The sequence below is a fragment of the Protopterus annectens genome, chromosome 11.part0, assembly GCF_019279795.1.
Source record: "Protopterus annectens isolate FY-2018-M chromosome 11.part0, PAN1.0, whole genome shotgun sequence".
Classification (NCBI taxonomy): domain Eukaryota; kingdom Metazoa; phylum Chordata; order Ceratodontiformes; family Protopteridae; genus Protopterus; species Protopterus annectens.
Window position 1 is genome coordinate 1,362,597,495 of NC_056745.1, and position 24,527 is coordinate 1,362,622,021.

At 44.4% G+C, this 24,527-nt stretch overlaps 1 protein-coding gene across 1 annotated transcript in view; it reads right to left on the reverse strand.

Annotated features, from left to right (window-relative positions):
* The window catches only part of CHCHD3 (coiled-coil-helix-coiled-coil-helix domain containing 3), a 1,651,044-nt gene that overhangs the window by 27,488 nt on the left and 1,599,029 nt on the right, over positions 1-24,527 (reverse strand). The window contains exon 7 of the mRNA XM_044088662.1: positions 16,278-16,413. Coding sequence (XP_043944597.1) covers positions 16,278-16,413 — 136 coding nt within the window. The remainder of the gene's footprint in view (positions 1-16,277; positions 16,414-24,527) is intronic.

The following is a 24,527-nucleotide window of genomic DNA, read 5'->3' on the forward strand; positions in this document are numbered from 1 at the left end:
GAGAGGCTTTCCATGCTGTTTGTAGCAGAAATGGATGTAGTGTGCAATCCATTTGGAAATGGCTTGCTTGGAGATGGTTTTGCCTTCTGCCCCTATAGCAAAGCTAACCAGCAATTGACCAGACTTTCTGAAGGATATAGACCTGTCCAGATAAAATCTGAGCTGTCTGTGCACATCTAGAGAGTGAAGAATCCTTTCCCCCTTGTAATGGGGATTAGGAAAGAAGGTCGGCAAATGAATGGATTGGTTGAGAGCCACACTGGACACCACCTTGGGCATGAAGGATGGGTTAGTTCTGAGGGATACCCTGTCTGTATGGAAGATGATGAAGGGTTACACAGCCATGAGTGCTTGCAGCTCAGAGACTCTTCTGGCTGAAGTGATGGCCAGAAGGAATGCTGTCTTCCAGGAGAGAAATTTTAGCTCTGCAGAAGAAGTTGGTTCGAAAGGGGGCAGGGTGAGCTTTTCCAAGACAAAGTTAAGGTCTCAAGCTGGTTTTAGTGCCCTTCTGGGGGGGCCTCAAGTTGCTAGCCCCTCTGAGGAACAGTTTGATCAAAGGGTGTGAGAAAAAGGTTTGCTCAGTGGGAAAATGAGCAGAAATAACAGAGGCGTGAATTTTTATGGAGGAGAAAGGGCGACCACTGTGTAGCAGGTCAGCTAAGTAATCCAGGATGAGAGGGATGGAGGGCTGTGCCATATTGGCTCCCTTAGCCTGGATCCAGGTGTAGAACCTTTTCCATTTATCTGCATAAGACTTTTTGGTGCTAGAACGTCTGGCCTCACGGATAACATCCAGAACCTGTTTACTGAGGATGACAGATTGGTTTGGGATTAGGGAATAAGCCAAGCTGCCAAACTGAGTGTCTGCAATTGGGGATGCATGAATTCCCCTTCCATTTGGGTCAGGAGGTTTGGAATCTGAGGAAGATGCCATGAAGGCAGTGGGGACAGGCTGCACAGCAAGGGGTACCAGTGTTGTCGGGGCCAGTCTGGAGCTGTAAGAATGGTCCTTGGTTTTTCCTCCCTTATTCTGAGCAGTACTCTGGGGATGAGAGGTAGGGGAGGAAAGGCACAGACCGAGAGATTGACACAGGGGAAGGACAGGACATCCACCTTCCAAGCCATGCAGTGATGCTCCCTGGTGCAGAATTTGCTGAGCTTATGGTTGTTGTGAGAGGCAAAGAGGTCGACCTTCAGGGTTCCCCATTTCTGAGTTATGAGGGTGAAGGTACTTCTGTTGAGTTGCCACTTGTGTGGGTCCAGAGGGTTTCTGCTTAACTGGTCTGCCAGAGAGTTGAGAGAGCCTGGTAGGTATTGTGCTAACAGGTGTAGTTGCATGGAAGAGGCTGTGAGCCAAAGGGTCATGGCCAGTCTGTATAGAGGGTAGGAGCGAGTCCCTCCCTGCTTGTTGATGCACCACATCACAGTGGTGTTTGCCTGTTTTGATCAGGAGAACCCCTGGAAAGAGAAGGGGTTTGAAAGCTATCAAGGCGTTCTGCACAGCCATCATCTCTTTTTTATTGATGTGCAGGGGTTTTTTCTGTGGGCTCCACTGGCCTGTATGCACCTGCCATCCAGGTGTGCACCCCAAGCGTAGTCAGATGTGTCTGTGGTGAGGGTCTGGACGGCAGGGGGTGGGGAGAAGGGCAGTCCTTTGCAGTGGGAGCATGGTGTTGCCCAAAGAAATTCCTTTCTGAGACAAGGAATTATAGGTAGAAGAGTTTACAGGTCTTGAGAGTGTTGACACCAAAGGCTCTTTAGGTACCATTGAAGTTTCCTCATATGCAATCTGGCATATGGAATGAGTATTATGCAAGATGCCATGAACCCCAGAGCTTGCAGGATCTTCCTTGCAAATAGCTGGGGCCTGGTGGCTAGTTGAGAGAAAGTACAGTTGTGTACACTTACCATAAATGTAGATGTTCGAGTGTATTCACTGTTGCAGTCATTACATTTGGGTAATCTGCTGACAGGTTGCCCTCAGTCGGCCTGAATTCCAAAGTCTTGGGTCCTGCGTCAGTTGCTGTCTTCTCTTCCATGACGTCAGGTCGTCAGGGGTATAAAACATGCAGCCAACGCCATTTTCTTTAGTTTTTCTTGCCCCCGATGTCAGGTGCCCCCAAAAAGGTAGCAATATTATATAAATATATATACATACATCAATATAAACTTTACCTTCATCTACAAGCAAATACACCACATTGGTTGTAGAAGATAGAGAAGGAAAGATAAACTTTAGAATGACAGAGGGATGGCGGGAGGATAACCTGGACTGCAACAGTGAATACACTTGAACATCTACATTTATGGTAAGTGTACACAACTGTACTATGTTCTTCGTGTTTCACTGTTGCAGTCATTACATTTGGGTAATCTGCTGACAGGTTGCCCTCAGTCGGCCTGAATTCCAAAGTCTTGGGTCCTGCATCGGTTGCTGTCTTCTCTTCCATGACGTCAGGTCGTCAGGGGGTATAAAACATGCAGCCAACGCCATTTTCTTTAGTTTTTCTTGCCCCCGATGTCAGGTGCCCCCGAAAAGGTAGCAATATTATATAAATATATATACATGCATCAATATAAACTTTACCTTCATCTACAAGCAAATACACCACATTGGTTGTAGAAGATAGAGAAGGAAAGATAAACTTTAGAATGACAGGGGGATGGCGGGAGGGTAACCTGGACTGCAACAGTGAATACACTTGAACATCTGCATTTATGGTAAGTGTACACAACTGTACTATGTTCTTCGTGTTTCACTGTTGCAGTCATTACATTTGGGTAGAATCCCAAAGCTATGGTTGGGAGGCTGGAGCTAAACAGCATTAGGTGTGGCTATAAGGCCCTGCAACACTGCAGTGGCAAAGCCTGCCCTGGACTTAAAGAGGCAAATGGTAATGCTTTGTAAAGGTGTGAACAGAACTCCAAGTAGCAGCCTCTAGAATGTCTTTGGTTGGTACTCCCCTGAGAAAGGCTGCTGAAGTAGCTGCAGCTTTGGTGGAATGAGACCTAATGCCCTTGGGCACAGGTTTACCATGGTGTAAGTAGCAGAAACGGATGCAGTGGCTTATCCACTTTGAAACTGTCTGCTTTGAAATAGCCTTTCCTTCTGATCCTGCAGCATATGACACTAGTAATTGCTCAGTTTTTCTTAGAGCTTTAGTCCTGCTCAAGTAGAATCTTAGCTGTCTGTGTACGTCCAAGAAATGCAGAATTCTCTACCCTTTGTTCTGCGATTTGGATAAAAAGTTGGCAGATGAATTGTTTGGTTAAGAGCCACACTGGAAACCACCTTAGGCATAAAAGTAGGATTTGTCCTCAGACACCCCCTGTCTGTGTAAAATATGATAATAGGCTCTATGGCCATGAGGGCCTGTAGCTCTGAAACTCTTCTTGCTGAAGTAATTGCAAGTAGCAGACCTGTCTTCCATGATAAGAACTTTATATCAGCGGTAGCAGCTGGTTCAAATGGAGGCAGGGTGAGCTTTTCCAACACATAATTGAGGTCCCATGCAGGTAATGGTGATCTTCTAGGAGGCCTTACATTTTGGCTCCTCTAAGATACTGCTTTATTAAAGGATGAGAAAAGATTGCTGGCTCTGTATTGCAATGTGCCGAAATGGCAGAGGCATGGATTTTGATTGATGAGAAAGATAGGCCTTTGTCAAGCATCTCAGTTAAGTATTGTAATATCTGAGGAATATGTGGTTCTGCTGTATCAGTTCCTTGTGCTTGATTCCAAGCACAGAATCTCTTCCATTTGTCAGCATAAGAAGCCTTCTGGCTTCCAAAATGACATCCATCACAGCTTTACGGAGAGGTGTCGTTTGTATGATTACATGATTAACCATGCCGCCAGGTTCAGAGTCTGTAGTTGATTGTGCATGATCTGATTGTTTTACTGGGACAGTAACTGTGGTTTTTGAGGCAAGGTCCAAGCTGGGTACTGAGACAAGTTCCTAAGGATTGGGTACCAGTACTGGCGGGGCCAGTCTGGGGCAATTAACATCTTCTTTGGCTTCTCTTGTCTGACTTTTAGGAGAACCTTAGTAGAAGAGGCAGAGGAGGAAAGGCGTAAACTGATAGGTTTTTCCAACTGAAGGATAGGGCGTCCACTTTCCATGCTTGTCTGTGATAAGTCCTTGTACAGAATCTTTTCAATTGATAATTCTGAGGAGAGGCAAATAGATCTATGTCTGGGCTCCCCCATTTCTCTGTTATCATGCTGAAGACTTATGGATTTAGTTTCCACTCGTGAGGATCCATAAGGTTTCTGCTTAAATCGTCTGCCAGAGGGTTTTGAGCTTGAAGATGTATTTGGTAGGTCAAAGCTGTGTCCCACAGTGCCATGGCTAATCTGCAAAGGGGGTATGAGTGCGTGCCCCCTTTCTTGTTTATATACCACATGGCTGTGGTGTTGTCCATCTCTATCAGTAGCTGTCCTGGACATAGTAAGTCGTTGAAGGCTGTTAGGGCATTTTGAACAGCTAGCATCTCTTTCTGGCTGATATGTAGATGCATTTGTTTTGGTGCCCATATGCCCTGAATGCATCTTCCTGCCATGTGGGCCCCCCAGGCATAATCTGATGCATCTGTTAAGGTTTGGCTGGCAGGTGGTAGAGTGAAGGGCCATCCCATGTTTTGGTGACAGGCCTTTGCCCACCACAGAAACTCCTGTTGCAGGCAGGGAATCAGAGGAATGATTGTTTCCAGACTGTGATAATGTTGACTCCATAAACTTTTTAGGTACCATTGAAGTTTCCTCATATGCAGCCTTGCATATGGAATCAGTAGGATGCAGGATGCCATGAAGCCCAAAGCCTGCAGAATTTGTCTTGCAGAAGACTGTGCTTTTGTTGCCATCAGTTTGAAGTAAGTAGTCAGTTGCCTTTGTTTGTCTGGCATGAGGTAAGCCATCTGGGCAGTTGTATTCAAGCTTGCACCCAGGAATGTTGTCTTTTGAGAGGGTACCAATTGTGATTTATTTTCGTTTATTGTGTACCCTAGGCATGTTAGAAGCCTTTTCACAAACGGTAGGTGTCGAAGAAGATTGTCCTTGTTCTCTGCTTGAATGAGACAGTCATCCAAGTAAGGATATATTTGTATGCTCCTTTGTCTGCAAAATGCAATTACTGGTGCCAGACACTTTGTAAAGACCCTGGGCACAGTAGATAAGCCAAAGGGCAGTGCTGAGAATTGGTAATGCATTAAGCCAGCCTTGAATCTGAGGTATCTTCTGCACGATTGTTTTATTGGGACATGCAGGTATACCTCTTTTAGGTCTAAAGTCACCAGCCAAGCATTCTTGCCCAGCATGGGCAGAAGCATCTGCAAAGTTAGCATTTTGAATTTTGGAATGTCCAGGTATGTGTTCAAAATCGATAAATCCAGTATTGGCCGCCAGGCCTCGTCTTTTCTGGGTAACAAGCACAGCTGAGTAAAAACCTTGTCCTTTTTCCTGTTCTGGTACTGTCTGAATGGCCCTCATATCCATGAGTGATGTAACCTGTTTCTGTGCCTCTGCCCATTGATTTTTTGGCAGATCTGGCCAACCATATGCCATTGGCAGAGTGTGGAAATGGAATCTGTATCCCTGTGATACAATGTTTAGTACCCACTTGTCCTGGGTTATTAACTGCCAATTTTGAGCAAAAAGTGCTAATTTTCCCCCTATGGGTGCTGCCAAAAGATAAGTGCTTGGTGTAGGCAGAGGGAAGTCATTGGGATTGCTTTCTGTAGGTTTGTGCTTTATCTCCTCCAGATTTGGAGGTGGATGCTCCCCATTGCTTTGACCTATATGAGTCTTGCGCCTGGTATCTGGAACTCTTGGGGCGTCTGGATTTGCCCCTTTGAGCTCTGTCTGACACAGGAAAGGACCAATTTTTTGTAGGCCAGTGTCTACTGAATCTTGGTGGCTGCACTTGTAAGAAGTCTTTAACAGTTTGCATAGACTTAGCTTTGTCTTCCATTTTCTTTAAAACCTCTTCTGCTTTAATACCAAACAGAATCATGCTGTAAAGGTGCATCTAACAATTTAGCTTTAACATGGTCAGGCAAATTTTGCTCCTTTAACCAGGCATGCCTCCCAATCACAGATCCAGTAACTGTGGCCCTGCAGGAGGCCTCTAAAGAATCAAAACCACATTGCAAAGTATGCTTTCCAACTTGTTCAGCTGCATGCAATAATTCCTGCAATTCTTTATTTTCTGCACATTCTGAAATCAACATCATTTTCTGTTTCAGCAATCCCATAACATGTTGTTGGTACTTAAGCATATGAAATTGACAGTTTAAGGCCCTGATTGCCAAGGCTGCAGATGTATAAACCTTTTTTCCCTATCTGTCCAGTACCCTTGAATCTCTGTCAGAGGGGGGGTAGGATTTTTTGCTGTTGAAGCCTCAACTCCCTTTAGGCCCTGTGAAATAGTTTCAGGATCAGCAGCAGGGTTTCTAAATAAAAAAATGTATGCGAGTCAGGGACCCTGTAGTATCGGTCAGGCTTACTAGGAGCCGGAGGTAAGGAATCAGGGGTCAAACTTGACTCCGAAAACACATCATCCACAATGTCTAAAACAGGGGGAATGGCTAAAGGCTTGTGCTGAGGGAGAAGAAGGAAATCCCTGAGCCTCTTTTTTGATTCTGAGAAGTCTTGACTCTCCCAGTGAAAATGTTCCTTCAAAGTATGCAAGGTTTCTCCAAATGAATAGTCCCCTCAGGAGGAGATGCAGATGGAATAGACTCCTCAGCATCAGAATCCTCATAGGGAGGTACAGATAATGCCTGATCGGAAGAGGAATCAGAAGAAATAGAAACCTGATCTGAAGATTCATAATCAGTGTCTTGCCTAGGCCTCTTATCTGGAGGGGGATGGGTACCCCTGACCAAGGTAATAAGGTCTTCAGCCATTTTGATCATCTGTTTTTTAGGCAGAGAGGCCTGTGCACGTGGCTCATGTGTAGGTTTGTTAGTTTTAGAAGTTGCTTTTGTCTTTGGTTTTGCAGCTGTCGTCGGTTTGATATACAAATGTTGAGGTCTGAATAAACCCTCAGAAGCAGGCGCCTGCTCAGCGGCTCCGGACCCATCCGAGGGCGATACAGCCGTCGGTCCAATAACTTGAGTATCTTGCGGTATGCCGGACTCCACATGGGTGTCGGTAGAGGCCTGCGACTCGAAGGTAGCGGGCATCAGGGGCTGCGAAAGCACCTCACTGCCTACCGGCGACTGGCTTAGGAGAAGCTTCGTCGTCGGTTTTGGATCTCGACAGCCTTTCTCTGTCCTTTTCTTTGCGTTTTTTATGTACTCCAGTAGTTGGATTGCTATCAGACGACATTTCTGGGTGGTTAAATCTGTTTCCAAAATACTTTGATGCAAAAATATACCAACGCTTAATAGTGCGCTGGTTAAATCTAGCACAAAACCGACAGCCAGGCACGTTGTGATCAGGGCCTAGTCAAGGAATACAGTATAAATGGAAATCCTTATGAGGTATTTTGCTTCCCACAAGTAATACAATTATTAACTTTTTCTGACATCGGTAAAAAGTAAGAAAAAAGTTTCCCCAACGGGGTACTTGGCTTTAGTGAAGACTTCGGTTCTGAAACTCAAACTCGAATATTTCAGTAGTTGGCCGACTGGCACTTGTGAAATGCTTCTGCTTCGGGCACCACGCGGCAAGAAAGACTGAAGAAAATGACGTCGGCTGCATGTTTTATACCCCTGATGACCTGACATCATGGAAGAGAAGACAGCAACCGACGCAGGACCCAAGACTTTGGAATTCAGGCCGACTGAGGGCAACCTGCCAGCAGATTACCCAAATGTAATGACTGCAACAGTGAAACACGAAGAACATGTAGGCTGTCAGGAAAATTTGTTTCTCTGGTGTAAGGTATGCTATCTGGAATGCTGTGTCCAGACTTGCTCCCAGGAAGATTATCCTTTGGGTGGGCACCTGTTTGGATTTCTTTTCGCTGACTGTGTACCTAGGGAAGTTAGCAGGGTTTTTACAAAGGCCAGGTGCTTTAGGAGCTTTTCCTGGCTGTCTGCCTGAATAAGGCAGTCATTTAAGTATGGGTAAATTTGAATATTTCTTTGTCTGCAAAAGGCAATGGCCGGTGCCAGACATTTTGTGAAAACTCTGGCTAACCAAAGGGAAGCACAGAGAACTGAAAGTGTTGAGATCCTGGCCTGAAGTGGAGATGCTTCTTGCATGATTCCCTGATAGGAATGTGGAGGTAGGCCTCTTTTAGATCCAGGGCGGCTAGCCAAGCATCCTTGGAGAACATGGGTAGCAGCTGCCGGATGGTGAGCATTTTGAATTTTGGGATCACCAGGAAGGTGTTTAGAATGGATAGATCGAGGATGGGGTGCCAGGTGCCCTCTTTTCTGGGCAACAAAAAAGGCTGGAGTAGAAGCCTTGGCCTATCTGTTCTGCACAAATGTGCTCTACTGCTCTCATAGAGAGCAGGGAAAGGATTTGCTTTTGAGCCTCTGCCCAATGATTTGGTGGTAGACCTGGGAACCCCTTTTGGGGTTGGAAGGGTATGAAAGGAAAATTTGTATCCCTGAGACACAATGTTCAGAACCCATTGGTCCTTGGTAATGGTGGCCCATGTGCTTGAGTGAAAGGAGAGTTTTCCTCCTAAAGGTAAGAGAAGGTGGACAGAGGGGGGTGGGGGTGGAGGAGGTGAGTCATTGTGAGTTTTTACTGTAAGGGGTGGCTTAGAACTCTCTGGTTTTGAATTGGAAGTGGTCCACTGCTTAGATCTCTGCATTCCCTGGGGCTGCTGTCTGGGGGGTCCGTTTCCACAGGGCCTAGGCTGGGCAGTTTTACTTGGAGCAGGAAAGGACCAGTGCTTGGAGGGACAATGCCTGCTGAACCTAGGGGGCTGGGCCTGTAAGAAATCCTTGTGTTTGCATAGATTTTGCTTTTTCTTCTATCTTTTTAAGACCACTTCTGCCTTAGTACCAAATAAGTTATCTTTGTGCAAGGGGGCATCCAACAATTTAGATTTGACATGGTCTGGCAGGGGTTGTTCCTTATGCCATGCATATCTTCTAATGACAGATCCAGTGACTGCTGCCCTGCAAGAAGCTTCTAGGGCATCAAAGCCACAGTGCAAAGTGTGTTTAGTTACTTGACATGCAGAATGCATTAAGTCTTGTAAATCTTTAGATTCTGTCCAAGCAGGAAAGGAAGATATTTTTTGTTTAAGGAGCTCCAAGGTATGTTGCTGAAATTTCAGCATATGGAACTGACAATTTAGCGCCCTGATAGCAAGAGTAGCTGAGGTGTATACTTTTTTACCCCATCTGTCCAATGCTCAGGAATCCCTGTCTGAGGGGTGGGATTCTTAGCAGAGGTTGCTTTAAACCCTTTTGGCCCTTGAGAAATGACCTCAGGGTCAGATGTTGGATTTTTAAAAAGATATTTATGTGAGTCAGGGACTCTATAGTACCTGTCTGGTTTTCTGGGAGCAGGAGGTAGGGTGGCAGGGGTCAAGCTGCATTCAAGGAAAACATCATCCACAACATCCAGGACTGAGGGGATGGCAAGGGTCTGTGTTGCGGAAGATCTAGGAATTCCGAGTCTCTTTTTAGACTGAGGGTAGTCCTGACTCTCCCATTGGAAATGCTCCCTTAAAGTATGCAGGGTTTCCCCAAAGGAAAAATCCTCAAGGGGAGAGGCTGAAGGAATGGAGTCCTCTGCATCAGAATCCTCATAGGTGGAGAGGGGTTGCATGTCTTCATAGTCAGATGCATCAGATTAATCCGACTCTTGTTCACACAAAACTACAGGGGACAGATCTCTTTTCCTTTTTGAGGGAGTAGCTTGGCTTCCCCTGATCAGCATGATAACGTCTTCTGCCAATTTAAGTATTTGAGACTGAGGCAAAGTAGCAGGCTCTCGAGAGTGGGTTGTCAGTTTCTTGGGTGTGGTTCGAACTCTGGGCCTAAGAAACTCAGTCGTCTTGGAAAGAACGGTAATCATGAAAGAAGACGTCGGTTTGTGTCGAGATTCTGCAGTGCGAAGGGCTTACTCGGAAGCTGGTGCCTGCTTAGCGGCTCCGGACCCATCCATGCTAGAGACAACCGCAGGATCCTTAGTCGAAGAGTTTTGCAGCATAGTGGACTCCAAAAGGGTCTCTGTAGCGGCCTGTGAATCAACTGAAGCAGGCATCAGGGGCTGCAAAAGCACCTCAATGAGTACCGGAGGACTGACGACTAGCTTAACGGAAGCATCGTCGGTAGGTTTGGACCTGTGCGGTCTGGCTCTGTCTTTATCTTTACGTTTTTTCGGAATATCTTTTGTCGGATAGCTTACTGAAGCCATATCGGAATTCGAGGACTGTAAACGAAACTATCTGGCTACTATAAGGGCCCGATGACGGATAGTTCTGGCATTGAACAAAGCACAGAAGCGACAACAGGGGACGTCGTGGTCTGGGCCTAAACAAATGACGCAGTAAGAGTGGAAGTCTTGGTGTGGTATTTGCTTTCCACAGGCAAGACAATTATTAACTTTTTATGACATAGGTTAGTGCAAGAAAAAAGGATCCCCAATGGGGTACTTAGCTTTAGAAGACATCAACTTCAATTTGGAGACGAAAACTCAGGTAGCGGCCGACCGGCACTCTTACAAACTGTTTCTGCTTTAGGCTCCATGGTAAGAAAGACTGATGTAATTCTGTCGGCTGCCTTACTTTATACTACTGACAACCTAATGTCAGTCCTCAAGCGACAGCAACCGACGCAGAAATACTAAGTCTCTGATATGCAGGATGGCTGAGGGCTACCCTGCCAGGGATAACCCAAATGTGATGGCTGCAACAGTGAAACAGGTAGAACATCTACACATTACACACACACACACACACACACACACACACACACACACACACACACACACACACACACACACCTAAATAATGTATAAAACCTAAACCAGTTGTTAAAACTGAAATTCAAGCATAAAAGTAGGCAGCTATAACTAACACACACTCTTGTACCCAAATATTTACATCCCAAATCAGCTGCTAAAAATGAAATGCAGGCACACAATTAAGGTCTCCATCCTACAATGGTAAACACAAACTGAAAACTTACCTAAGCAGCAAAGTCCTCCAAAACACACACACAAACATTTCCACACACAAAACCAAACATATCACACACAGCAGACAACACACCAGTGTCTCACAAACACAGCCCTTAAAGCATAACAATACACCAACAAAGCCCACAAGGCATAACAATAAACTAAACATACTAGTCATTGGTGACTCAGTTGTGAGACAAACCGATATCCCCCTCACCAGGCTCAACAAGGAGAAGGTCACAGGCAGTTGTCTGTCAGGTACTAGAATCCACCACATCACGCATATAACCAGCTACAGACTCCCCCCTCCATAACTCAGGACACACACTCCTTCCACTTGACATCATCAAGGCACCCCCTAATCCACTGATCCTTGGTGACTTCAACTACCCCACCATAGACTGGGTGAACTATTCCTGCACTAATTCACTCACCCAACGATTCCTTGACATCATCAGTTCTAACACACAAGACCAGCTCTTCTCTTCCCCCACAAGAGGAGTTGACATTCTGGACTTGGTTCTCACCAACATGGGCGACTGCTGCACCACTCCCATAGTAAGTTCTTCCCTGGTGAGATCAGGTCATCAGTTTGTCTCATTCGAAGTTTCTATCCCGCCCAACCCCCCCAGCCATAACCCGGCTAAAAAACTTCTCAAAAGCTGACTACAACCTCCTAAGGGAGGGTATCAGTAGCTTCATACCACCGCCTCCTCACAGGATGCAGACAGCTATGCTGAACAGTATGCCAGTGCAGTATACAAGCACCTGTACAGCTGCATGGACTCAGTCATACCCAACAGAACTAAAATCCTCAAGGCAACACAAACCTGTCTGGTGGACATCCTCTATCAACAGGCTTTACAACAAAAGGAAGAAACTACTGTCCTAGGGTAAAAAGGAACAAATCCCAAATTGGAAAATCTCCCTCCTTAGCCTCAACAAGCAAATTAGATCACTAGTGAAAACCTCCAAAGGCAATTATGAAACAAAACTAGCCTATGAAACAAAGGGAAACCACAAAGCCTTCTTCATTTACATCAGAAACCTCCATGGCAAAGCCCAGGTTTGTTCCGAATCAGTACTTAATGGTACCACTTACACTGAACCTGTTGACTTAGCCAACCTGCTAGCAGATAGGTTCAGCGCAAACGTCACCTGACGTCCCCCCCAAAGGCCCTTTCACCATCCCTGATACTTGTCTCACACCTCACATCGCCGTAGATCAAGTGTTTAAGGCCCTATCCAAGGCAAAGAACACAGCTTCCATGGGACCGGACAGTATCCCAGGCTGTATTCTGCACCATCTGCAGCAAGAACTAGCTTTGCAATTGGGCACCCTATTTAACCACAGCCTAAGTACAGGCTTCATTCCAGCAGAGTGGAGAACTGCCACTGTCATCCCCTTGCACAAGGTGGTGCCACTACTGACCCTGGAAACTATCACGTAATTAGCTTGACAAGTCTGATTTGTAAAGCCACTGAGCATATTATTATGGATCTCATAAATAAGGGCATAGGCAATCTTCAAGCACTTGACCCCACCCAGTTCAGATTCATCAAGGGCAGATCTTGCCTGTTGAACCCCGTTGACTTCTTTGAGACTGTCACCAAGGCCCTGGATGAGGGAGTCAGTACATACATCTTACCTTGACTTGGCCAAAGCCTTTGAAACAATCCCCCACTTGGGCATCATCGAAAAGCTACTACAACTTGGTATAAATCCTGATCTCATCAGGTGGATGGCCAACTGGCTCACAGACAGGATCCACAAGGTCAAAACAGGCACCTTTACCTCAAACAGCAGACCTGCCACTAGTGGTGTTCCCCAAGGATCTGTCCTGTGACCCCTATTGTTTGGCATCTACTTCTCTGAGGTCCAGGCAAAGACAAAAGGCCTGTGGCTGACCAAGTTTGAGGATGACTGCAAGTTGGGTGCTGTTACTGACTCCCAACTGATGTTAACATTTTGCAAGACGGTCTCACAGCAACAAATGACTGGTGCCAAAATCATGGCCTTAAGTTAAATGCAAAAAATGTATTATCATACTATTTGGTAAAAACATGGCCCCTACAAATTACCAAATGAACGGCAACCCCCTAAATACACAACCTGTGGTGAAAGACCTGGGTACACAGACTAACAACAATCTCACATTCAACCATCATGTAGCGGCAGTGGTCAGAAAAGCCTTTTACTTGGTTCATCTCATAAGTAAAGGGACTGCATCCAGAAAAAAAGGAGGTTATTACCTCTCTGCACTCCTTCTTCATTAGGCCAATAATGAAGTATAACGCCCATTTGGTATTTACCTCTCCAAACATCTACACCGACTGGAAAGGCCACAAAAATATCTCAGAGAATCGACAGCCTCTAACACCTGTCCTATGCGGACAGGCTCAAATCACTATCACTCTACTTGGTATCGTACAGATTGCTCAGAGGTGATCTGTGCCTCGTCTACAAGGCAATCTCAGACCCTGCCCTACCTGAGATGCTCCATATCCGTAAGTCTAACTCCCCACACATTACCCACTTGAAAGACCTAACTCTAATATGCAACATCAACAAAACCTACTGCAGAGACAGGTTTGTCTCCCAGAGGCTGCCCAGTCTCTGGAGCAGACTTCCCATACACATCAAACAGAGTACCTCGCTGACCCTCTTCAAGCCCAACTTTGACAAGTGGATGGGAAACCATTTGTCCCAAGGGTTCCACCTGTGTCCCTCATTGACAGGGGTGACAGGGGCTGACTGAGGTTTCTTTTTTGGGGATAAACTCTTGGCTAGGCTTGTAAGGGCCCCAGGGCCATTAGCCTAGTAACCTCCTATGATCCTATGAAATGCACAGAAAGCACAACTTTGGGTACATATACTTGCTATAACATCAGATCTTCAGAAATTAGTCTGTGAGACAGCAAATCATAACATGTGGGTCATCCTATCTTACTTTGATTCTCCTGTTAGTCTAAAACCATTGCTTCTTACGGTTTCTCCATAAATCAATACAGGCACATACAGGTGGGTAATGGCATATGTATGCACATGGCTTCCTCTTATGTTACAATGTTACATACATAGTTCCTTAAATTATGACTCCATGACAAGGAAGGGTGAATACAACAGAGAAACACTAGCATATGCCTTATGGGCTATCACGCAAGTCATATGTGATACAGTAAAGTTAGCAAATAAAATAAATAATAAACGGATGAAATAATGAACGAAAAAAGGAATGGCAACTAGACGTCTAAGCTGACAAGATAAATAACCGGCTAGAGGAATAACTTCTGAAGACAAGAATACATGGACTCACAGCCTAAAAAAAATCTTTGCAAGGTACTTATTAGGCTAGTTGGGTACCCATGCCACAGAAGTTGTAAACATGTTACAATGAAGTGTGAACAATCCTACTGTAATTTTTGTACAGAAGGAAAACAAATGTTTGAAATTAGTTCAACTCCATCAGGATTACTCATGTTATTCTTAAAACTAAAGGTTCATAGGTTGGTACCAGGCTATCAGCCCTAGGGCCTATACAAGCCTAGCCATAACAATTCCCTGGCTATTTCTTCCCACACTATTTACTTCCCTGGACCCCTGTCTAGCAGGGCGACTGACGTGATCCCCAGGGTGAATTTCCTTTCTCCCATCCAATCGTCAAGGTTCCTTTTGAAGAGGGCCAAAGAGGCACTCTGCTTGACATGTATGGGCAATCTATTCCAGAGTCTGGGGAGTCTCTGGGTCAGGAACCTATCCCTCCAGCATGTTTTGTTTATTGTGATGACAAGGTTTAGATCTCTGGAGCGTGTGGCTCTGACGGATTGGGATTTCTTTAAGTGTAGCATGTCCAACAAGCTCTGGGTTTGACATGGCCTTGTATGTTAAGCAGAGATCGCCTCTGAGTAGACGATATGCGACAGAATATAGCTGGAGTTTTTTAAGGCGGTCAGCGTAGGGCATCTGCTTTAGGCCTATGATTCTTTTAGTGAAGTATTTCTGTGGCCTTTCCAGTTGTTGCAGATGTCTTGAGAGGTACATACCAAACTGGGCGTTGTATTCTATAATGGGTCTAATGAGGGATGAGTACAGTGGGACAATGACCTTTTTTCTGGATGAAAAGCCCTTAGTGATGAGGTGTGCTACATAGAAGGATTTCCTGACTGTTGTGGCGATGTGGTAAATTAAATGTAACCTCTTCAGGCCTTTTACTTTTGTGCGACCTTGAGCAAGGCACTTAACCACACAGTGCTTGACGACAACTGAGAATTTGGGCAAGGCTCCTCAATGGTCCTATGAGCTGTAAGCCTAGTAGCTATCTCTGAACCTATGGGCTTATCTGTGAGAAATGAATAAATACTGATTGCAAGCAAAATGCAGATCATAACAGATATCTATTGTTTGAAGTTAGACTTAAAGAATTTAGACAGTACCCGTCTGCAAAAAATTACAATATAGCAACAAATGAAGGCATGAAACAAAGTAAGGTATACAAAATAAATAATGCCAGATCCTTAGCTTGAAAGCAGCGCTTTCATAAATAAAGTAGTCATTTACTATGACTCCAGATTAAATTAAAAACAAACATAACCATAAGACTACTTATGGAGTTGCTTCTGCTGCAGTAAAGCATGCATACAAATTCAGAACAATGAATTGCGTTACCAGATCAAAGAACTATTCAGTCATTAGTTGCGCTTAACTGTGTGAATCAGAAATTTATGTTGGTAAAGAGTGCAATTCACCATGCAGATGAAGATACTTTGGTGCAAATTGCGAAGCACTCGAGGTGGAGAAAAGAACCAAGAAACTGCTTCACAGTGCTGGCCTAACAAAGTTGCCTTCTGCAGCTTCAGAGCTTCAGTGGAATGCAGCAGGCAATGGATCAGGACATGCCTTATCTGGAAAAATAAAACTGCTATGTGGAAAGCTTACAGGAAAGAACACAAGTTGAGCAAGATAAAAGTAATGTTATGACGTACTATAACTTCCCTTCCTATAGAACTGAAAGTATGCAACTAGTGAAGTATGAATGCTGACAAAGCCTGATGTCAATGCTTTGAAACAAAATCCTGAGTTTCATTTATTTTGGAATACTGCAGGACAGCTTGCGGGATACACATATATTCACATAAAATGGCATTGTAAACTAATGTGTGGTATGTTAGTCTTACCCACCTGCTTTGCACTGTTGACACACTGTATGTATTCTTTGGCGAGGGCAGAGCAATTAAGGACCTGCTTGGGGTTCTCTTGGTAGCACTGTAGTATGCGATCCTGCAGATTAGTGCAGACTGGATGTACCTTGTACCTACTGGAATATAAAAGAAATAGAATTCCATGAGACTTGAAGCACAGACTGTCGCATTTAATGGTTCTAAAAGTTGCAAGTAAATTTAAACATTCTGTACTTTCAGCCCCCACAGTTTCCATCTATGACTGTAAAGCCAATGTACACTATAACAAATGCAATCATCCAGTTTCATTAGCTAATCTTGACTATTAAAGTACACATTTTTCACAGCATTTTACTCCACCTACGCAGCAACAACTATACAAAAATTATGCTTATAAACCAAGATGCAGTATATATCTGTGATAAAACGCAATGCACCTTTGCTATTAAAGCAGAATTACGTGGCTAACAATGATCAAGGAGGAAAAAACATGAAGAAATCTGCTTAAGGAAACAAGGATTTGACCTCTGTCAAATCAGTGAATGTACAATATTGTATCCACGTCAAAATTTGCCGTTTCACACGTACGTCTCACAGAACGCTGTCATGCATGTGAATTAACTTTTATTCTGCTTCATTGTATTACCTGCACATACAGTTGTGTAATAGTGGAACACATGGTATTATATTAGCCACTGCTATGATCCGTGTACTTCTTTTATATGCACCTATTTATTTGAAAACTGTTCTGTTGATAACTGTTATGCATAGCCTGGTCTGAAGTTTGTTTTAGCTATGACTTCAGCACAATACATACACTACAAAAATACTGCTGAAGTACAGCAGAAGACATAAAAAGTTGAAGACCGTATACACTAGCTGAAAGCTACAATCAAAGCAATGAAAGCAGAGATAACCAGGATGGCAAGGTATGGCAGAGTAATCTACAGAGGTAGCATACAACAGAGTAACATAAGCAGTAAAAAGGAACTACTTAAGTAAGATGTATTAGTGCCAGGGAAGAATCAACTTGTGCGAAAGCCTGCTATGCAATAAAGAACTGGCTGAAAAGCCATTTACCTGTCTGAGATTACTGTAGATGGAAAACTCCCCTTGCCTGAAAGCATGTGACCTTAATGTTTATTTAATGTAGAGGATATGGGGTGAAAGGCTTTTGCTCCCACAGGCCCTGGAAGAAAGAGTATGAAAGGCCTGAACAGCAAGGAGGCGAGCCCTCATCTCCTTGATGCTGATAATATATGGTCTGCCCTCTGACGAATGGGCTAAAGATCCTGAACCTTGAGAGGGCCAAAAGAAGCAACCCAACCCACGCCCAAGGTATCTGAAGAGAGTACCTGAGAGGGGACTTGGTGCTAAAAAGGAAGTCTTGGGTTGACAGACAGCTGATGAATCCACCACTGAAGCTCTAGTAAGAAGAGGGACTAGAAAGTCTAAAGGATGACAATGCTGGAGCTACACTGACTTTAGGAACCATTGTAGTTTCTTCATATGAAGTCTGGCTAGAGAAAGCATAGGAATGGTGGAAGGTATGAATCCCAGAGCCCTTAGAAATTCTCTGGCTGCAAATGAGACCTGAGGAAGAAGGGAGTGAAAAAAGGCAGAGTAAGAGCCTTGGGTGGTGGCAGGGAAGCCAGCATAGGAATGGCCTCAGCCTGCAAAAACATGATCCTGAAAAAGGAGTCAGAAAGGATTTCTGGAAGTTTATCATAAACTCTAGGCTCTGCAAGAGGCAAACAGCACAGTGAAAATGTTGAAAGCAAGTTCTCTGGACAGGAGCCTGAATAAGCAGGTTGTCTGGATATGGAAATATATGCATCTCCTTCATCCTTCAAAAGGCAATCACAGGAGTGAAGCATTTGGTGAAAACCCTTGGGGCAGCAGAGAGGACAAAGGGCAAAGCAGAGAACTGAAAATGCAAGCAAGATACAGAGAAACACAAAAATGTCCTGAAACGGGGATGAATAGGGATGTGAAGATAGGTATCCTTGAGATCCAGAGAGACCAGAAAAACCTAATGAACAAGAGTCTGAAGGGACACATTCAAAAGGAAGAGATCTTCAGTAAGGTGTTGAGCTGAGAAAGGTCCAGAATGGGCCTCCAGGTGCCTTCTTTCTGGGAACCAAAAACATTCTGGAATAAAACCCCTTCCCCCTTTGAGGAGCAGGAAAATACTTGCTGCTTAGATGTTGCATTGAGACAAAAGGATCTGAAATACATCTGAAAAAAGGGCAGCTGCTCCCAAGGATGTTGAGAATTCCCAGAAAAGGAGGAAGAGGTTTCCACACCATAAAGTATCCCTGACAGATGATGGACAGAACCCAAGAATTCTGAGTGATCCTTAACCAACTGGGAAGACACAGTGAAAGATGAATATAAAAAGGAGGGAAGAGGATAGTCAGACAGAACCTAGCTTGTCTGGAAAAGGAAGCTTCTGAGCAGCAGGCGTTTGAGTAGACTCAGCAGGAGGAGCCCATCTAGAACCTTTTTACCTTTGGGAGGAGGGCAAGACTGTCTATGAACAAAGGCAAGCTTAAAAGGATAACTCCTCTGAAATTTAGCAATAAGGAAAACAAATATGCTTCAATTCCTGTAAGGCCCTGCCATTCCTTGCAGGGACTTAAAAAGCTCAGTCACTGCAGAACCAAACAGTTTTTTTTTATTATGAAGGGGAGCATCCATATATTTGGCCTTAATATCATTAGGCAAAGGTTGAAGGCAAAGCCAAGAGTAACGCCTCAACACAGAGGCAAAGGCAGCAGCTCTAGAAATATCAGCTGCATCATAATTACATTTAATAAAATTGCAAGCCACTTGATAATAGCATCCCAGCAAAGAGAGGGCCAAAACCTTTCCCTGAAAATCAGAAAGGTCGGAGACATCCTGACAGGCCTGAAAAATAAGAGCTAAGACATATTTGGCCATATGGGTCTGATAATTAAGAGCCAAAAACGCCAGGGTAGCAGCAATAAATAGCTCTATTTTCCTGGTCAGAAGGAAGCAATTTAGTAGAAGACAAGAGCTTGGAAAGTGTGTCAGAAGAGACAGATGCAGCAGAGGGATCTGCAGGTGGAACAGTCGTAGAGAAAATTTGTCATCAGGCACCTCATAAAACCTGTCAAGCTTTTTAGGGACAGGAGGTAGGAAATCAGGAGCCTGAGAAGCTGCTGAAAAAGTGCCTAACAGTACAGCTAGAATCAGAAGGACAGCAGAGGGCTTGGGGGACTCCATCTGAGGAGTGTATAATACCTCTTCTGGATGTCATAAATCTGAGTACTGTCCCATTTAAAGAATTCAATCATACGAGTGATAATGTTCCCAAAAGAAAGTTCCTCAAAGGGAGAATCTGGACTAATGGAATCCTCCTCCTCAGAACCATAGTCCAATGGAGAAGAAATCTGAGGAGTAAACCAAGGACTCTTCCCCAGAGCCCAAGTCCTCAACAGAAGAGTCCTGCTCCCTAGGCCTCTTACGTGGAGTAGAAGACCAAGGGAGGCCAGAAACAGAAACTCCCTGGGGAGGCTTCAATGGTATGAGTGCATTAAATAATTCCTGTGTAAAATCCTGCCATTCAGGCTGGGGATCTTTGGGAGTAGGGGAAATCGGTTTGGCTTCCTGCTTTTTCTTTTGCGAGACATCAGCCCTGAAGACCTTAGGAGGTTTGGACCCTTACCAACAATTAATGTAGTGTGAAATTCCTCCCAAACAAGAATCTGAAGAAAGCTCCTTAGCTCCTCGGATATTATCAGCTGAGTTTCCCTGTCAACAGACGTCTGCAGAGCCTCCGAGGACATGCAAGAAGGTGGATCCATGCTTGCCTCTTACATGTTGTGGTAGAGAAATTTGACAAAACAAATGGACAATCCTCGGGCTTTCATCTGACACAAGCGAGACGTCTGAGGGAGGCAGTATAGCAGCTGAATCCAACCTATTTCGGTTTTCTTCATGGCAGATGGCTGACCCTCGAGATGGGATGATTCTGCCATCACACCCTTCGCCAACAACCTATGATGCTGGTTCTCCATGTAGATAGATAAGGAGCAGAGATGACTATAAAGGGTCTTAGACACAAATGCTTGACAAATCATACATGTAATATGGTTGTGAGATGCACCTAAACCAAAAAGACACTACTCGTGATGATCCTTATGGGGAAATCTGTCTCCCACACTGATATTTTCCCTTTATGGATGACATGCAACCTCGCAAACCAAAAGAAAACAAGATAACCCAATGGGGCACTTATCTGAAAACAGCTTAGTAACAAGCATAAACAAAGGGGAACTCAGACAGACAATCAAAGATGGCATTCTGACTGAAGGTAAAGAAGTTCTCAGGTATGTACGTTCATGATTCAAACTTTATGCCCTACACCATGAGCAGGGAGCATACATCTGACGTACAACATCCATAAAGTCCTAAGACTTTGGTTACTGGCGAGACATTGGAATGTCCTGAGCAGGTAATCCCTTTAGAAAATAATACTGCAACAATGCTATGGAAGGACATCAGAATGTACAGCTGTCCTCAACTGCAGACTTCTCAACTCACACTAAATATTTATTTGCTGAAGGAAAACCTTTTATTACATTCACAGTGTTCTTTTATTTGTAAATCCCCATGCTTACACAAGAAGCATGTTATTAGATTAATCATGGGCATTAAGGCAGACATTAACCTAAGCAGAAGTAAGAGAAAAAGTACAGTTTTGTACCTACCATAAATGTAGATGTTCGAGGATTCCATTGCTGCAGTCCTTACTATTGGGTATAGTCCGCATCCAGTCGGCCCGAATACCAGAGTATAAGGCTGACGTCGGTCAGGGCGCATTAGACTGACGTCAGTACGTCAGGGTACTAATGCGCATGACCGGCGTCATATCCTCAGTCTTTTCTTGCCCCAGATGTCAGAAGACCCTAAAAAGACAAGGCCCAAAATACCTGCACCAAAACATGAACAATATATACAAAAATATAAGCAGGTAAATCACCTACACAACCACCCCTAAACACAGAGGGGAAGGAGGGAGGGTAATTGACTGCAGCAATGGAATCCTCGAACATCTACATTTATGGTAGGTACAAAACTGTACTATCTTCTTCGCCTTCCATTGCTGCAGTCCTTACTATTGGGTAGAATCCCAAAGCAGAGGTAAGGGAGGCTGGCAAATCATAAAGAAGCAGGAGCTGACAACATGCCTTGCAAAACAGCTGTGGCAAAACCAGCCCTAGACTTAGAGTAGATAGGAAGGTGATAATGCTTAGAGAAAGTATGCACTGAACTCCAAGTAGCTGCTTCCAAAATATCCTTAGTTGCCACCCCTCAGAAATGCTGTTGAAGTGGCAGTAGCCCTAGTGGAATGAGGCCTAATCCCAGCTGGAACCTCCTTGCCATGATGGGAATAACAAAATGCAATGCAAAAGCCAATCCACCTAGAAATAGTTTGTTTTGACACAGGCTTGCCCTGCGAACTCAAAGCAAAAGAAACAAACAACTGCTGAGACTGCCTAAAATCCTTAGTCCTGCTTAAGTAATAACGCAATTGCCTGTGTACATCTAAAGTATGCAAAATCTTTTCCCCTTTATTTTGGGGGTCTGCATAAAAGGTAGGCAAATGAATAGTTTGGTTTAAAGCCACACTAGAAACCACCTTAGGCATAAAGGAAGGATTAGTACGTAATGATACCCTATCCTTATGGAAAATCAAAAAGGGCTCGACTGCCATAAGGGCCTGCAACTCAGACACCCTTCTTGCAGAAGTAATAGCCAACAAAAAAGCAGTCTTCCATGACAAATATTTCAATTCAGCAGTAGCCGCAGGCTCAAAAGGTTGTAGAGTAAGTTTTTCCAACACAAAATTGAGATCCCAAGCAGGAGTAGGAGCTCTACGTGGGGGTCTTATATTCTTAGCCCCTCTGAGAAACTGCTTGAACAAAGGATGCGAAAACAATGGTGGGTCACAATCATAGTGAGCTGAGATTGCTGCAGCATGAATCTTGATGGAAGAGAAGGACAGACCCTTGTCCAGTAACTCAGTAAGATATTGAAGAGCCATACTCAAATTAGGCTCAGAAATCTCCAAATTCTTTGCTTTACTCCAAAATAAAAATCTCTTCCATTTTGCTGCGTACACTTTCCTTGTACTAGGTCTTCTAGCTTCCATAATCACATTTAAAACTTGTTGAGGAAGTTGAGACCTGCTGTGTTTCAACACAGAATATGCCAGGCTGTCAGATGAAGAGAGTGAAGTTTGACATTGAGCAGATGACCGTCCTGCTGGGATAACAGATGTGGAATCAAAGGTTAAGGCCATGGAGGCTTCTTTACCAGACTCCGTAGTAGAGGGTACCAGTGCTGCCGAGGCCAATCTGGAGCTATCAAAATCATCCTTGGCCTGTCCTGTCTGACCTTTAACAGTACCTTTGGAAGAAGAGGCAGAGGTGGAAAGGCATACAGATGAAGGTTTGTCCAACTGAAAGACAGAGCATCCACTTTCCAAGCTGTGTGATGAAACCCCTTTGTGCAAAACTGTGGCAGCTGGTGGTTTAGTGGAGAAGCGAACAGATCTATGTCTGGAGTTCCCCATGACACTGTCAATTTCTGAAATACATGAAGATCCAGGTTCCACTTGTGGGGATCCATGATTTGTCTGCTTAACACATCTGCTAAGGAGTTCTGTGCTCCTGGCAGAAACCTTGCCTGAAGAGTTAGGTGCAAGCGTGCGCAGTCTCCCATAAAATCATTGCATGCCTGCATAGAGGATAAGAATGTGTTCCCCTTGTTTGTTGAAGTACCACATGACAGTTGTGTTGTCAATTAGAATCAACACCTGCCCTGGAAGAAGTAACTCCTTGAAAGCCAGCAATGCTAACTGCACTGCTAACATCTCCTTTATGTTGATATGTAGATGCTGTAGTCTGGCAGGCCACTTGTCTTGTATCCACTTTACATTTAGATGCGCTCCCAAGCAATGTCTGAGGCATCTGTCGGTAAAATCTGACTCGCCTCTGGCCGGGTCACAGAGAGTCCCTTGTTTAGGTGACATTCCTGAGCCCACCACAAAAATACTCTTTGAAGGCAAGGTATTATTTGAATGACAGTGTCTAAATCCTGGCAGTGCTGTGTCCATACATTTTTGAGATACCATTGTAACTTCCTCATATGCAGTTTGGCATTGGGAAGCACCAGAATACAAGATGCCATGAACCCTAATGCTTGAAGGACTGTCTCTGCAGTCAGCACGGACTGATGAGATAGTTGATGGAAGTAAAGTGACAGACTCTTTTGTTTGTCCGGGGTTAAAAAGGCCATCTGGGCTGCTGTATTCAGTCTCACACCCAGAAAGCACATGTCCTGAGAGGGTACTAGACTGGACTTTATTTCGCTCACAGAATACCCTAGGCATCTTAGCACTGCTATAAGATAGTCCAGATGCTGTAGAAGGTCTTCCTTTTCTTGAGCCAGAATCAGGCAGTCGACTAAATAAGGATAGATTTGAAGTCCTTGTAGCCTGAAGTAAGCTATCACTGGAGCCAGAACCTTTGTGAATACTCTGGGCAGTAGATAAGCCAAAGGGCAATGCAGAGAACTGATAATGAGAATCTCCAGCTTGAAACCGCAGATACTTCCTGTAACTTAGCCTGATATGCACATGAAGGTAAGCTTCCTTGAGATCTAAAGTTACCATCCAGTGATCTTTGCCCAGCAGGGGTAAAAGCTGTTGTAACGCCAACATCTTGAACTTGGGAATGTCCAGATAAGTGTTGAGGAGAGATAAATCCAAAAGCAGTCTCCACGTGTTCCCCTTCTCTGGTACTAGGAACATGCGAGAATAAAATCCTAGGCCCCTTTCTGACACAGGGACTGGTAGAATGATGTCCAACACCCATCTGTCTTGAGTAATTAAATCCCAATTTCCTTTGAAAAGAGACAGTTGTCCTTCCAAAGGAGCTGCCAGACGAGAATCTACTGGCAGTTGAAAAGGCAGGTCATTGGGTCTGTTTACGAAAGGACTGACCCCTGCCCTCACCAGAAGTCTGAGCAGGTGAACTCCTGTTCTAGGCCTAAAAGAACCTTGAGCCCTGCCCCTACCACGCCTAGACCTACCCCTAGACTGGGAATCATAAGCAGGATATGTCCACCCCTTAGCAGGCCAATTTCTACTAAACTTCGTGGCTGTACCTGCAAAAATCTTTAACAGTTTGCATAGACTTAGCTTTGTCCTCCATTTTCT